The sequence below is a fragment of the Podarcis bocagei genome (genome assembly GCF_964188305.1).
Source record: "Podarcis bocagei genome assembly, chromosome: 13".
In the NCBI taxonomy this organism is placed as follows: Eukaryota; Metazoa; Chordata; class Lepidosauria; order Squamata; family Lacertidae; genus Podarcis; species Podarcis bocagei.
In genome coordinates this window covers 39,309,603-39,325,136 of record NC_138138.1, presented here as the reverse complement: position 1 = coordinate 39,325,136, position 15,534 = coordinate 39,309,603, and the positions used below count along the sequence as shown (strand labels likewise).

Here is a 15,534-nt window from a genome sequence, read left to right as displayed (position 1 = left end):
ACCTCCTTCTCAAAACTGGCAGCCCCCAAACTTTCCTTTCCTATAAAGCCAAGCCTCCTTCCCTTCTGAGAATTAAGCTTTCATCTTTCCCATCAGCTGGCATGCCCCAGTTTTCCCTCTTGTGTATAATTTCAGCTGAGAAGGAGAAGACCTGCAGCAGTGGGAACAGCAAGAGGCATTGCTTCTGGGCAGAAAGTGGGACAGGGCTATAAAGCATCAAAATCGAGATGTGGAAAATATGGAAACAACGAGGAGAGGCAGGACTGAGATGTGGAGATATGCTTCAGAGATCCAGATCGTGGGGTGGTCCGAAAAATTAATGATTATAATTTGGACTATAATTTGGTGTTTTTTATTTTAATTTAATAAAAACGATTAAAAAAAGAAAGAAAGTGGGACAGGGCTTTGAAGGAGGTGGTAAGGAGCTGGGGGGGGGCGACAGGGGCTGGTTTGCTATACCTGCCCACCACGTCTAGCCTTAAAGCCCTACATTCTGTCCTGAAGCCTAGAATGGGAATTCTTTGGCATGTGCACAAAGACGCACGGAATCTAACAGCAGTTGAGGGCAGGGTGCTGGACTAGGTGGGTCTGTGGCCTGACCCAATAAGCTCGTCTTGTGCTGAATGCACTCTTGGGGCGGTGTGGAGGTAGGGGGAGAGCACAGCACACAGGCAGTGCTGGCTTCAAGATTTGGGCAGTGTGGAGGATGGAGGGGCTGAGTGCCCAAGTAGCACCTCAGAATAACCTCTTCAGATAAGACAGGCAGCATTATTTGTTAATACTGGGAGTAGTAACAGTCACGTTACAACCTAAGGTCAGTGCCATCATTCCCAGAATTGCTGCCCTGGAACAATCTCTCTCTCTCTCTCAGCCTCCAAAGGCTTCTGACCTCCTCAGTGCCCCCAACCCTCTCTAGAACCAGGAATAATTTGGGAGTGTGTGTTTCCGGTGTGAAGCTGGGGGAAGCCAATGGTGGTGCCAAAGGTTTTGGCTTCTAAGTGAAGCAGAAATGACTCTTGGGGTGCAGGATTCTGTCCTTCCATCCCTGCCAGTTCAGGCCTCGGTGGGTCGCACATGTAAGGGTTTGTTGGAGTGGCAATCGAGGTACTGAAAGTGGCAACTCTAACCTGAAACTCCCCACCACCACAAGAGCAGCAGACTGGCAGCAGGCCTGGTTATGTTAACTACTGGTTAGTTCTGCTGTGTATAATTTTGAGAGGGGCGGGTATTATTGTGTCCTGCAAAAGGGAAAAAGAGGCCAACCCCTCACAATTCACTCATCATTGTGATTCTTATGTCCTGCAATATTCAATCATGCCCTGTAGAGGGCAGCACAACCACATCATATACAGTGGTACCTCGGTTTAAGAACAGTCCAATTTAAGAACTATTTGGTTTACAAACTCCACAAAACCGGAAATAGTATCTTGGTTTGCGAACTTTACCTCGGTCTAAGAACGGAATCCGAACGGTGGAAGGGCACCGGTGGTGGGAGGCCTCATTAGGGAAAGCACGCCTCAGTTTAAGAATGGTTTTGGTTTAAGAACAGACTTCTGGAACGGATTAAGTTCGTAAACCGAGGTACCACTATATATTTATTTTACTTACTTGGAAAGAAATATTATAGATTATTTTGATTGATTGGTTGATTTTACGACTTTGCTTTTCCAATATTTACAACCTTTCATATTTTGGAGTGTATGTACAGTGGTACCTCTACTTACGAACACAATCCGTTTCGGGGTGCCGTTCACAACCCCAAAAAGTCTGTAAGTAGAGCACCACTACTGCGTGTGTACAAAGTGCGACAGAGCGCTTCTGCACATGCATGAAGCACGCAGATCACTTCTACGTGTGTGCACGTGGCGAACCTGGAAGTAAACACTTCCGGGTTTGCTGCGTTCGTAACCTGAAAAGCCGCAATGTGAAACAAAGGTGACACGAGGTATGACTGTACTTGGAAGTAAACGCATAAATGAAACTTGGACTTTAAGATTACTCCAGTTCTTTTGCAAATTCACTAGGCCTTTTTGACAACCCAGTTTGTCCGATGTATTTCTGTGTGGCCCTGGGCCATAAGCCAAGGGAGGTGTGGGTATCAAGGGGTGTTCTTAACAAAAGTGTGGAGACCGCTCAATAAGGAGGCAAACCTTACGCCTCAGGAGCCATTTCTGGCCAATCTGTTGTACAAGCCATGCTACCACCTCACTTCACATGAAACTCCCAAAAGGGTGAGAGGCAGTGGTGGCTGGTAACTATTGGAGCTGGCGAGGTGGTGATGAACAACGAATGGCCCCATTTGCCCTGGACATTTAAAGCAGTACCTTGCCACTTTAACAGTCATGGCTTCCCCCAAAGAATAACGGGAAATGCAGTCTGCTAAGGGTGCTGTGTGGAGGCCCCCTATTCCTCCTCACAGAGCTGCAATTCTCAGAGTGGTTTAACAACCGATTCTTCTTCCCGGGGAAATCCAGGAATTGCAGCTCCATGAGGGGAATTGGGGATTTCTAACAGCTCTCAGCACACTTAACCAACTACAGTTCCCAGAATTCTTTGGGGGGAGCCGTGACTCTTTGCAGTAGCATGATATTGCTTTAAAAGTATACTGCAGATGGGGCTGGAGTCAACTTATTCTGGTCTTCCCCCCTTCCTCCTCCCTTTCAAAGATGCAGTGCTCACTTAAACAATTCTCAGACACGAGAATCAGATATTTAATACTGAGAGGAAAAGCTGGACACTTACAAAATGTTACATTTCCAGGAGTATGCACCAAGCGCCCTGTTCTTATCCTCTGTTCCCCCTTTCATCTCATGTCTCTTCAGCATGTACAGGTGACTTCTACGCAGTTGCTTACCTGAAAGGCCGCCGTTGCGGTGGAAGGGTTCCCATGGGCACTTCCAGGAGACAGTGCAAAGCACGGGGAGGAAGAGGAGGAGGAGGAAGAAGAAGAACTACTGAGATCTTCCTCAAAGGTGAAGGAATCAGGAGCAGCAAGAGTTGCATCTGCAGACATTTTGAGTGAGAGAAAGGAGGGGCGGCATTATTATAGCAGGGTAGAAGAAACAACTGTTGTTGTTTCTCACATAATTTTCACACCGTTGTTAGTTTTTCACATCGTGAAATCCAGGGATGACTTAGGGGCCTGTTCCATGTCATTTGCCCAAGTGCAAGGATACCTAGTTCTGGCCCTAAAACATGTGACTGGAGAACGGGGGCGGGGAGGGGGAAAAGCAAACACACACAAACACACCATTGTCTTTGTCACCTTCAAACTTGTGGAAGGTGGCTATCTGCAGCAGGGAGCCTGTTGACAGAGTCTCCTCATACATTTTAGAACTCTGGAAAATCAAGAGTTCTAGAAGGTGAGTCCCTGTGTATACAAAAGGCTCCTTGCTGTGGAAGCTCACCATCCAGGAGCTGGAAGGCAATTGAGAACTGTGACTGGATAGAGCTTGTTTGCTTATACTTGCAGCCTGGCCCTCGCCCCCAGCCACACATGTTTAGCTGGTGCATTGCCTGAGGGAAGGAGGGTGATTTGATGGGTGCTAACAGAGCAGCCTATCCATTCTGAAGGAAATCAGCCCTGAGTGCTCACTGGAAGGACAGGTCCTGAAGCTGAGGCTCCAATACTTTGGCCACCTCATGAGGAGAGAAGACTCCCTGGAAAGGACCCTGATGTTGGGAAAGTTGGAGGGCACAAGGAGAAGGGGATGACAGAGGACGAGATGGTTGGACAGTGTTCTCAAAGCTACCAGCATGAGTTTGACCAAACTGTGGGAGGCAGTGGAAGACAGGAGTGCCTGGTGTGCTCTGGTCCATGGGGTCACAAAGTCGGACATGACTAAACGTCTAAACAACAACAACAACAAACAGAGCAGCAATTGGAACCCTGCTCTGCGCACATTCCATCCAAGGAGCCGAGGAGTCCCAATTAGGCAGCCCTTTTGCAAACCTTTTGCAAACTGCTCCCCCAATTTCCACCATGTTTCTTCTCATAACAACCTCGCGCTGTCAATATTCCCATTTTGCAGATGAGAATGAGGCGAAAGGCTGCATGCCAAGCCTGGGACAGAAGCAGGATCCAAACCCACTTTTCCAAATTCAGCTCCCTAGCCCTCCCTGGAATTTGCTCTATCCTGTTACAATCCTTCCTGCTGGGATTGCGCCAGAGTCCAAGCGCTTTCCATTAGGACCTGCCCCTCCATAAACAATCACTGGATCCCTCCTCTCTCCCAGGCAGGATTCCCCGTTCCCACTCCATGAGACAGGAGGATTCCCCAGTAAGGAGAATGCCAAGTCAAGTCCTTACCTGCCATAGCATCCTTGATACCTGGATCCAAGGAGAGGATGTTTTTCTTCACCAGCTCAAGTGGTCCAGGGCGGTGTAGGATCTTCTCACTCAGGTCTTCGGCCAGGCGAGCCTTCTTGTCCTGCAGCTCAGAAGGGTCCCCCGGAGACACTGCAGTGAGAAGAGCAACTATCAGAAGAGCAGGCTTGTGGGATCAGGCAAGAGGACCCTGAAGTCCAGAATCCTACCTCCCAACAGGAGCCAGCCAGATATTCCTGGGACAAACTCCGCAAACAACGTTTGAGGGATGTAGTCATCCCCTGGGGTGACCTGGAAATCCAGTTGGAAATCCAAGGTCCATTTGCCTTATTTCCACATCAATTTGTGATTTATTTTTAAAAGAAGTCCACAGAAAAATAATATGCATATTTCTCCTAATGTGTGCATTTTTAAATGCTATTATGCATAATATTTTGCACACAATTTCCCCTAATGTAATTTCTGCACATTCTTTTCGCTAATTTGTGTGTTTTTGCACACACTTTCCTCCTAATGACATGCATTTTATCTGTTCCTTTTGGTTTGCAATCTGCACCGCAAAATTCAGAGAAGCACTGTGAGTCCTGGAAGGCCTGCTTCTTGCCCTGCTTCTTGCCCTTTCCCACCAGGCCTGGGAGGGCAGGGCCAGGACGGACTCCAGCTACGAAAGTTGAGGCTGCAGAACAGATTCTTGAGCTGCAGTACTGCTTAGGGGTTGTTCTTGCTGTTACTGATACTATTTTTTTGTATCTTTATTTTAGACCTGATTATAATTTATGTGGAAATTGTTCAGTATGGTTGTGTATTCTTTGATGTCTTACTTATTGTTTATGACTATTTTTGTTGTAATTATGTGTTTTTTTCATGTTGTGAGCTGCCTTGAGCATGGTTTGATTTGTGGGAAGGTGGCATACAAATGAAATGATATGTGTTTGTATGTATGTATGTATGAATGAATTTCAAACAATAGCTGCATTTTGGTGAATTAGGCAGGCTCACATTAAAACATAAGCCAAACCAAATGCCTCCTAGGCAGAAGTTGCTCCTTACCTTCTGACAGCTGGCCCTTAGAAGTGCTGGTCTTGTGGGGCCGGGGCGAGACTTTCAGCTTGGCAATCTCATTGGCCTGAGGAGAAAGAAGCAGAGGAAATTTTAGCATCCTTAGCCAGGTGCTCAGGTAGAAGAGCTAGGAGGCATCTTTTGCTCACTTAGGCTCTGGAGAACCACCGCCAGTCAGAGTTATGCCTTCCAACTTTTTTCATACCCAGGAAGACCCTACTTCAATTGCAACCCTGCAACGTGGAATCCACGTTTAATTTTTCAGCTATGCACGCCCATGGCCAACGCATAGAAGAGGGAATTTTGGTAGCTGTAGCTTGTGGGACTAAAATAAAAAAAATCTGCACACACCCACCCTACAAAATGTCATATTTTTTATAAAAGTCCAAAATGCCTGCCTTCCATTGCTTCTGCTCTCTGTCACATACACACCTCTCTACTTTTGGGCTGGGCTGCCTCCAGGCCTGAGCAAAACAACCACTAGCAATGGCTCTCTTCCTCCAGTGGTGGGATAGAAATGCAGTAAATAAATAAATTAAATTAAAAAGCACCTGCCATTTTAGATACGCCTCTGCTGCCGTGCATAAATTAATCATACACCACACTGTGCTTAATATATTTTTGTCTTTTTATTTTACAATAAATGATGGTGGTTTTTTTGTTTGTTTGTTTTTGTTTTTTTTGCATTTGAAAGTTTGGTCTGGACCACGTTCCTGCTTGCACACCACACTCAGGTGCACCCAGAGCAGTGGCCTCTTGCGTCCTGCAAAGTCACTCCTTGCTGGGAGATGGGTGCTTAATAGAGTCCGTGAGCAGTGGACTCTCACAGAGTCCCATCAGACACTCGTAGCGCTGCTTCCCACACATTGTTCAAAGCCTTGAGCCCAGCTGGTACTCACCCTGTTCTGGCCCTGGGTCCCATTGGGCTGCGAGAAACTTGCAAGGGGTTTGTTGAGTGCTGGAGGGTTGATAAAAGGGAGCATGTTAGCAAACTCTAGAAGAAACTGCCCTCCCTACCTGCTGATTTTGGCCTGCCGCTCTGTTGTTGCTAGTCCATAAAGAAACAGGAAAGAAAAGTGGCAACCTTATCTCAAGGTTAGAAGACCAGCTCTTCTTTCCCTAGCACCCACCCACTGCTTCATCCATGCAGAAATCCCCTTTGCAATGTGACTCCCTTCACTTTGCACATTTTTGCAAAGGGGTGCGAGGGAGGGCTCACCTGGGAGTAAGTGGCGTTTGGACAGCTGCTCTTGGGACCGCCGGTGTTCCATGCGCAGCTGCAGAACTGCAAGGGAGGTGACAATATATGAATAATGGTGATTACTTTATTCATCTCGGCCAACAAGCAATAAAAAAGCAGTGAAAAATTCAACTCTTAAATCATTTGGCGCTACCCAACCTCCCACCACAAAGCTAAAATGAAGCCAATAATTGATATATAACTCCAGATTTCTGATGTTGACGAAGTTTGTAATCACTTGGGCTGAGAGTTGTTAGGAGATTCACTGCCCAGAGCTAACAACTCTCACTACTCTTAACAAACTATAACACTCAGAATTTGTTTTTTTTTGGGGGGGGGGGATCCGTGGCTGTTTAAAGTAGGATCACAGCGCTTTAAATGTATGGTGCAAATGTGAACAGGCCTATTTGCCCAGCTCCTACTACTCAGCTGCATTATGAATCTAGCACTGTTTCCCCCAAAAGTTCTTCTCTGGCTCAGAATGCGTAATTAGAATCTTCAGGGGTTTGTAAATCCCAAGATCAGTATTCAAAGAGCTGCTGTTGCAATCACTATACAGTCATACCTCGGGTTACAGGTGCTTCAGGTTGCGTTTTTTCGGGTTACAGACGCGCCGAAACCCGGAAGTACTGGAATGGGTTACTTCTGGGTTTCGGCGGTCACACATGTGCGGAAGCACTAAATTGCTCTTTGCGCATGCGCAGAAGCTCTGAATCGCAACCCGTGCATGCACAGACACAGCGCTGTGGGTTGTGAACGCTGCGGGTTGCGAACGTGCCTCCCGCACGGATCATGTTCGCTGTGGTTGTGCTTTGATACGCTCCCCCTGCTCTCATCTGGTTGTGAGCTGCTTTGGCAAGCCCGTGTGGAAGGGCAGCCTACAAATTAAAGTAAATAGCTACTACTACTACTGCTGCCACCACTGCCACCAACTAAAGCCTGCAGCTTTGTAGATGCATGCAGAACATTTCTTTGCTGTCAACCTACTTCCTCTCAGTTAAACCCTTAACTACTTACTGTGATTACCAGCAGCTCTCCTCCACAGCTGATGCTGAGAACTATAGCTCCCAGGGGGGCACCTCTTCCAGCTTAGGGGCCACCAGTGAGGGCGCCATGCCCAAAGCCCCCCAAATCCTGTTGCTAACACAGTCAGTATTTATGTATACTGCATCACAGTACACATGATGTTGCACAGGTAAAAACAGACAGATTGCTGGCCCCAAGAAACTTACAATGGGAGATATGAGGGCAGGGATGAAAAAATATGGGTGCTGTAGTTGGGACTAAGGAGAAAAGTTAAAGGTCTATGGACAGGTACTTTTTGAGGGAGGGTCTGAAGGAAGGCAGGGAGGCAGCATAACATTTGATTCTGGGGAACTCAAGACTGTCCACAGTGAATTGAATGAGATTGGAATGGAGTGGGCAAGATGTCTGTTGACTTGAAATCGAGGGAAACAGGATTGGAGAGATCACCCTATTCAACAACCCAGGGTGCATCCAGGTTTGCAAAGGAGTGAGGCAAGGTAAGGCAACATAATTTTCTCTGGAATTGCTTTTCAATAAAACAAACTGGGAACAAAATGAATCAAGCTTTTACTGCCTGCTGTATGATACTGGGTAATTCTACTGTGGAATTGGAAAGGGAAATTAAACTGGGGGTGGGGAGAGAATCACACAAAACTGGCCTGGAAATGAATATATAAAAATGAAATGGATGCAAATTAAGTACTGCCCAGAAGCCTCTATTTAAACAAAGAATGAAAAAATTGAAAAACTGGGAATTACATCTTGTTTGACCAACAAACGACTAAATGCAGCCCTTTTGGAGGCAAATCCAAGCATCAGAAGAAAGGTCTGCCTTAACGGAATAAATTCATAATTACTTGCCAATGAACAGCAAAATGAAAGCTAAAGGAGAAATTTACAACTCAACACTGAAACCTCCTGCGGATCTATGCCATATAGTGTGGTGTAGAAGTCTGTTATACCTATGGCTGGTTGACAACATTAGCTGATGTAGTATGACAACGTTAACTCGTACATAAAGAGCTGTGGAACGATGTATGCACATAATGTTTCTTTGTTCCCATATGCCATGGGAGAGACATGACAGGGGACTGGTGTAAAAGAGCTGCAATACGAGGCCATCTATGATATCAAGTGTAGAAGGGCCAGCTATTTGGTCTGCCAAGCAAGACAACAGGTGGACTTTCCCACAGTACAGAATAGATTCCCAGGGATCAAGTGCATCCCCTTGGCAGAAATAAAATGTGATGAGGTGATCCAATGACGAACCCGTTTGGTTCCCAGTGGAAACAACATGCTCAAGATGGAACAGAATGGCGAGGCGATTCTGTACATTCATGGAGGAGGAACGAACAAGGAAGAGCCAGATAGAATTAACTTAGGAGGTTCTGATTTGGACAAGGACAAGAGCAAATCTGCAACCTCCTTGGTTTACTCTGCCTCTTTTACTACCAACAGTGGATATGTGCCCCTTAGCATAACCGAGTTATGCTAAGGGGCAAAAGTAGGTGGAGAAAGAAATGCAAATTTTGCCTCTGTACAGTAGGCTGGTTTCAGCACGCACTCATACACCCCTCTCCATACAGCCAAGCAAAAGGCATTGTTCAAGGACACATTCCAGCCAGGGGAAAACATTTGAGAAGGGTGCAAAGTGAAGGCAGTGAGGGGTGCGGCCTAGGGGAAGGGGTGTGGCCTGGAGACAGCCCTGAGGGCCAGGTGAGAGGCCCAGAGGGCCACATTTGGCCCCTAGACCTGAGCTTCCCCACCCCTGCTTTAGTGCTATGTCCTATGCATTAATTTAACTGGTAATAAGGAGCCAGTGTGGTGTAGTGGTTATGAGCGGTGAACTCGTAATCTGGTGAACCGGGTTCGCGTCTCCTCTCCTCCACATGCAGCTGCTGGGTGACCTTGGGCTAGTGACACTTCTCTGAAGTCTCTCAGCCCCACTCACCTCACAGAGTGTTTGTTGTGGGGGAGGAGGGGAAAGGAGAATCTTAGCCACTTTGAGACTCCTTCGGGTAGTGATAAATCCAAACTCTTCTTCTAATAATTCTGCCCCTTTCTCCACCCAGAATCCTTAGCATTTCCATTCTCTAAAGAGGCCAGGAAGTTGGGACAGAATTCTCACCATACTTAGAAAACTGCAGCTCCCACTGTTCCCTGGGAAGGGAGCCATGGCAATTTGAAATGGAAAGTGAATCAAGTAAGCCGGACCTGGATTACAGTCACACCACACATATCATATCACCTTAAACAATCATGGTCCCCCCCCCAAGAATTCTGGGAGCTGTAGTTTGTTATGGGTGCTGATAAGTTATTGGGAAGCCCCCATTCCCCTCACAGATCTACAGTTCCCAAAACTCCCTTTGAAGAGGGATTGACTGTTAAACCACTCTGATAATTGTAGCTCTGTATGGGGATTGTCGGGGTCACCAGCACAGAGGCACAACTATAAAATAAGTCCAAATGCACCGGAAACTTAAATTAGTCTTGCCATTCCCGACCTTGGAACAGAAGCAGTTTTCGGGGCCCTTTAAAAACATACAAAAACCATGTATATAAGCCCACAGAAATTCAAATGCTGCTGCACTGGGGACATCGCTGGGAAGGATAACCTTGTCCAAGCAAGCGCACCAAAGGGATATGGCTGAGCGGGTGAGCCCTCCCCTTGCTCTGCCGTCAAACAGCAGGCACGTCATACCTTTGGAGGGTGGGACTGCTGCAAGCGTTTCTATTCCTGTGCCCGCTTCTCTCCTGCCTGGGCATTTGTCCCGTTGTCAGCAGCAGCTGGGGTGACGCCACTCGCTATTTATTTAAAAGGCTGGAAACACAAGATGCCCCAGACTCCCAGGCCAGAGGCTGGCTGCAAGGACTGCTTGCGGGGAACCCACCACCAAACTGCAGACCCTCCAAGTGTCCCTATTTTCCAGGGACACCCCAAATTTACAGAAGCCGTCCCAGTTTTTTATTTGATTGCAGGCCCCGCTTTTCCTTAGGATGTTCCTATTTTCATGGGAGAAATGTTGGAAGGTATGGAGTTATGTGACCTCAGAGCCAAGGAGATGATACAACTTTTAGAAGACGTCTGAAGGCAGCCCTATATAGTTTTATTATGTTTTTATACGTGTCGCCGCACGGAGTATTGTTATTATTATCAATATTATGGAATAGGATGTCCCTATTTTCTTTGGAGAAATGTTGGAGGGTATGCAAATACTCAACATGAGGGGCAAGACATGGGGGTGTTGAGTGTTTCACCGCTTTGGGAATTGTAGCCAGTTCCAGGCCTCGGTACCTGCGTACACTCCACATACTGTACTTAAAGCATCCTGGGGGTTGTTTTAAGGCCAGTTTCCCCCCTTTTCTAGTCACGTCCGGGTTCAGTGTGATGTTTGCGTTGCAGTCATGCACATATTGAACGCGCATAAAACGGTTGTTGCCTGTAATCAATACACTGATTGAATGTAAAACACATTTTTGCATCAGTGCTTCACTGTAGGAGCCTTTTTGAGAAACCGGAGGAAGCAGGATAATTTACAAGTTAAGAAACAAAAGCTGCCACTGCACAATAGCTATGTAAAAGAATTAAAGTTTACTACCCCAGCCTTCTTTCTCCTTATTCCCCAATCTTATACTGTCTATATTATCAAATATAACTCATCTGCACAAAAGATTCTATGAATGGAAAACTGAGGCACGGTGTGTACTTCCGTACTTCAAGAAAATCTTTGATAAAAACAATTTTTTAAAAAAGTTGTCACACATTATTCCTGTGACTGTACTCTGTTTTTATCTGTTTCTAATTCTAAATTGTTGCAACCTACCCTAGGACCTGCTGGTGAGGGGCCAGTAGTAGTAGTAGTAGTAGTAGTAGTAGTAGTAGTAAGTATTATTTAGGGGCAGGAGAGATCATATTTTTCATTATTGTTATTATTCCTAGCACCAGAACCAACACAGCCACTAATACACAAGGAAACAAGTGTCCCTGAATGCTCAGTGGGCCCTCCTTGATTAAAAATGGTCCCTGCAAAAGCTTTAGCAAACCTACCATTTAAAAGCAATGCTGATTTTCATATGTCCTTAAGTATCGCACAAGCGGGAGCTATATGTGTGGAGAAATTACGAAGGGTGGTTTGTCACAGGAAAGAAACACGTGAGGCTCAGAAAAACACCATAGTTGCCACCAAGGAATGCCTATGATGCCACAGGCACGTTGACTGATTATTTGGACTGGCTGGGCCTGAACAAAATGGCTGCTGGACGCCAGGGTTAGGTTATGAGGTACCAATGGAATCGAAAAGTGACAAGTAGTCGTGAGGAAAAGCATGACCCTGGTCCTTACAACTGACTCATATGGCTGTCACACACCATACATTTAAAGCAAATGATTTTCCTCAAACAATCCTGGGAAATGTAGTTTGTTATGGGTACTGGGAATTATAGCTTTGTGAGGGGTTGCTCTGTGCTGCTCTGTGCTTCTCATTGCCCAGTCTGGTCAAGCGAGTGGTAAAGTGACACATTTATTGGCTGGGCAGGGGGAAACCTTAAACGCATTCCTTAAAAAAAAACAAAACCCTTTAGATTTGAAGATAATCCAGAAATATTCAGAATCAGGGCTGGTCCTCTCTCTGTTCTGCCTTAGATACCTCCACTTACATAAATAGGCAATGTCAAGTTGCCAGAATTAAACTCTGCACATGTTCAGAGGCACTCAGTCAAAGCTGATGCGGTTTTTGAAAATTGAATATGCCAGAACTTCCCTTCCTTCACTCAGCCAGTGCACAAATCTACATGAAAAATTGAAAGCCTGAAGATGTATTCACAAATAAGTATCTGGTGCAAACAGTAACTGAGCAGGAAGAGCAAACAGTCTCTCATGGGCTATGAATTTCTGAGGGAACATTTACTGGGACCTTTCGTAGGTGCCACAGGAGAGACACTGGCATACGAAGGTGGCATGCTGGCAACTTCTAGTATAAGACCCACATTGTGCACCTGTGTGGTGACGTTGAGAATATCATCAACCACATTGACTTCAGAGTTTGTTTCAGCCTTGCAGAAACGTGGCTGAGATGTGTTCCATTAAAATCCCCACTGATAGGGCCCTGAAGGGCTTATTTCGGAGGGAAGTGACACTCTGTGCCCTTAATTCAGTCCCCGAACTAGTGGAGTGCTGAACTGTTGTTACAAAGGGGCAATGGGAAAGCACTCTGTACATGCCTATAGACAACTCCTCTTTACTTGCTCCTAGAGCAAGACCTGAACACAAAAACCTGGCTCGTTAAGATTTGGGGGAACTGGGCCTATGTTGTGGCTTCACACGATGCAGTGTGGTGAGCCAGTGCAGTGGTTAAAGTGTTGGACTAGGATCTGAGATACTAGCATTTGTATCCCCACTCAGCCACGAAGCTCCCTAGATGACCTTGGGCCACTCTCTGTCAGCCTAACCTACCTCACAGGGTTGTTGTGGGGATTAAATGAGGAGGAAAAAAGGCGGGATATAAATGCAATCAGTCATAGGAGCCAACTCATAGTGGCCAAGATCCCTTTGTGTCCCCCCACAATAAAATATTTGAGGGGGCTGAGCCTCCCCAAAGTTGATGGGCATTGCCATTCAAATGGTGCTGACACAAATCTGTCCCTTGGGCCACAATTCACCACCAGCAAGGTCTCCTGTGCAGATCAGAGACTTTGCTTAGCTTATTGACCTTTCCTGCAACTAGCAGAAGCTGGGAAAACCATTCAGAATAAGCAAATCTGTTACCAATTCTATCCATCTGCATTGTTTATTTTCTTATGTGTATATCTTATGTTGATTTCTCCCCCCCCCCCAGCAGCAAACAGGATAAGGAAAACATAAAATGATATTTAAACTGTCTTGAAAACTGCAGCAGAAACTGTAGAAGCAGCAGTAAAACTACACAGAGCACCTATGATTTACGCACGCATGGGAACTGACATGACCTTGCTTGTAGAATGTGTCTTGCCTTGATTTATTTTTTTATAACTCCAAGCAACAAAATGCAGCGTGGGCTGTTCTCTTAAGAGGACAGGAAGGTGCCTTCTGCTTAGTCAGAACTTTGGTCCACCTAGCTCAGCACTGCCAGCTCTGACTGGCAAGAGCTCTGCAGGGTTTCAAGGCAGGGTCTTCTCTCACAGCTGCACCTGGAGGGGCTGGGAATTGAACCTGCGACCTTCTGCATGCAAGGCAGATGATATACTCCATGAGCCACAGCCTTTCCCTTACACAGCAGGATAACTCAGGAGGGTTCTGAGGAGAACGATTTATTTATTTTTAATGGAAGGTGAAACAGTAGGCATTGAGGTCCCCCTGTCTTAGCCTGCCATAATTACCACCCTGCAAAAAGTCTATTTTAAAAATTTAATAGCACCAAGGTGCCTAAAGCCCCACTCAGATCCTACTTACCGGAGCGGAATTTGCTTCGGATCAGCATGGATCGTTCAGAAGCCAGGAGTGTCATCTTTGGAGTCCTTGCAGGTATAATCCCAAATCTGAGGTAGGCCCCATGGATATTCAGAAGAGGGGGAAACAGGAAAAGAGGGGAAATGATGAAGAAGTCTCCAACTAGGAGCTAGAGAAGCCAGCAACAGACCTTTTGAACCGAGTGCCTGGGCCTAGGGACGCAGAGTTGGATATCAGCAAGAGTGGAGACCAGGGACACCTGGGTTCAAATCCCAACACAGCCATGACTCTCATTGTGACCTTGGGGCGGTAACTTTCAGCCTCACCTGTCACCTACCTCACAGGGTTGTTTTGTAGATAAAATGCGGGGGGGGGGTCATGGATGCCCACCCTGAGATCCTCAGAAAAAAGGTAGGCTTATAAATGCAACGCTTAATAAACTAATCTACCGCACTGGGTTGTCCTTGTAAGGCCAATGCTGTGTAAGGGTTAGCGACTACTGGACTAAGATTTGGGAAGTCACGATTGTTCAAATGTCTGCTCAGCCATGAGCTTCACTGGGTGACCTTGGCCCAGTCACTGTCTCTCATCCTAGCCCACCTCACAGGGTTGTTGGGAGAGATAAGTGTGATATATTGAGCCCCTCGGGGGTGGGGTGGGGGAGTGGGCAGGTGGGATATAAATCTAAACAAATAAATAAAATAAAATTTCGAGGGAGGGGCAATGGAGGGAGGAGCATTCCAGTCCTCCGGAGTTCCTTGCCGGGGGCGGGTGGAACAAAATAGCAAAATTTTAGGAGCAGGCAACTAGCAGAAACGCAGCAGCAGGTGGAGCAGTTCCGTCGCTAAAGATGCAGTTGGAGACGGGGCTTGACCTGTTGAGTTTTTGCCCTGTTTAAAGGGACAGGAGCCCAGCTGGCGGCGTGTGTGCAAGAAAGAAGAACGAGAGAAATGGTTTTGTTTGCTTTTTTAATCACCTGCTGTCCGCCTGCGCCCGCGATGCCCTCCTCGGGGAGAAAGCCCAGGAGGAGAGTGCCCTGCCTGTGCCATCGCCCTAAAGCCTCTCTCGAGGAACCCAGGAGTCCGGGCTGTTCCCTTCCGCTTCCCCGCTACAGCCCTTTTCAATGCCAGCCCCTTCCCCAAAGCCCAGGGGGACCCAGGCGCCCCGACTCACCGGAATGGACGGTGCAACCCTTTCCCTCCTCTTCCTCCTTCTGCTTGGCTCGGGGGGCGCTGGGAACCGTCCGCCCCCGACGGCTTCTCCGGGAGGGTCTGCCGGCGGCCTTTCCGGGGGGAGGGGGTGGCGTCCTTCTTTTCCTCGCTGCCTAGGTGAGGATGGCAGCGGCGAGGGACGGCCAGGCGCACGGACCTCCGGAGGAGAGGGTTGGGCCGACGGCTCTGCCCCTCGCCTGGGGGTCGGACGCCACCGCGCCCCCCTCCCCGGGCAGCTGGGATGTCC

General features: G+C 47.2%; 1 protein-coding gene across 2 annotated transcripts in view; it reads right to left on the bottom strand.

Annotated features, from left to right (window-relative positions):
• Positions 1 to 15,534, bottom strand: part of LOC308572588 (myocardin-like) — a 25,391-nt gene extending 9,857 nt beyond the window's left edge. For both annotated transcript variants that reach the window (XM_081168772.1, XM_081168773.1), the window contains exons 1-7: positions 15,250 to 15,534; positions 14,080 to 14,165; positions 6,606 to 6,671; positions 6,286 to 6,344; positions 5,378 to 5,453; positions 4,310 to 4,459; positions 2,855 to 3,003 (exon numbers count right to left, since the gene is read on the bottom strand). In XM_081168772.1, the coding sequence (XP_081024898.1) occupies positions 2,855 to 3,003; positions 4,310 to 4,459; positions 5,378 to 5,453; positions 6,286 to 6,344; positions 6,606 to 6,671; positions 14,080 to 14,134 (555 nt within the window). In that variant the 5' untranslated portion in view covers positions 14,135 to 14,165; positions 15,250 to 15,534. The remainder of the gene's footprint in view (positions 1 to 2,854; positions 3,004 to 4,309; positions 4,460 to 5,377; positions 5,454 to 6,285; positions 6,345 to 6,605; positions 6,672 to 14,079; positions 14,166 to 15,249) is intronic.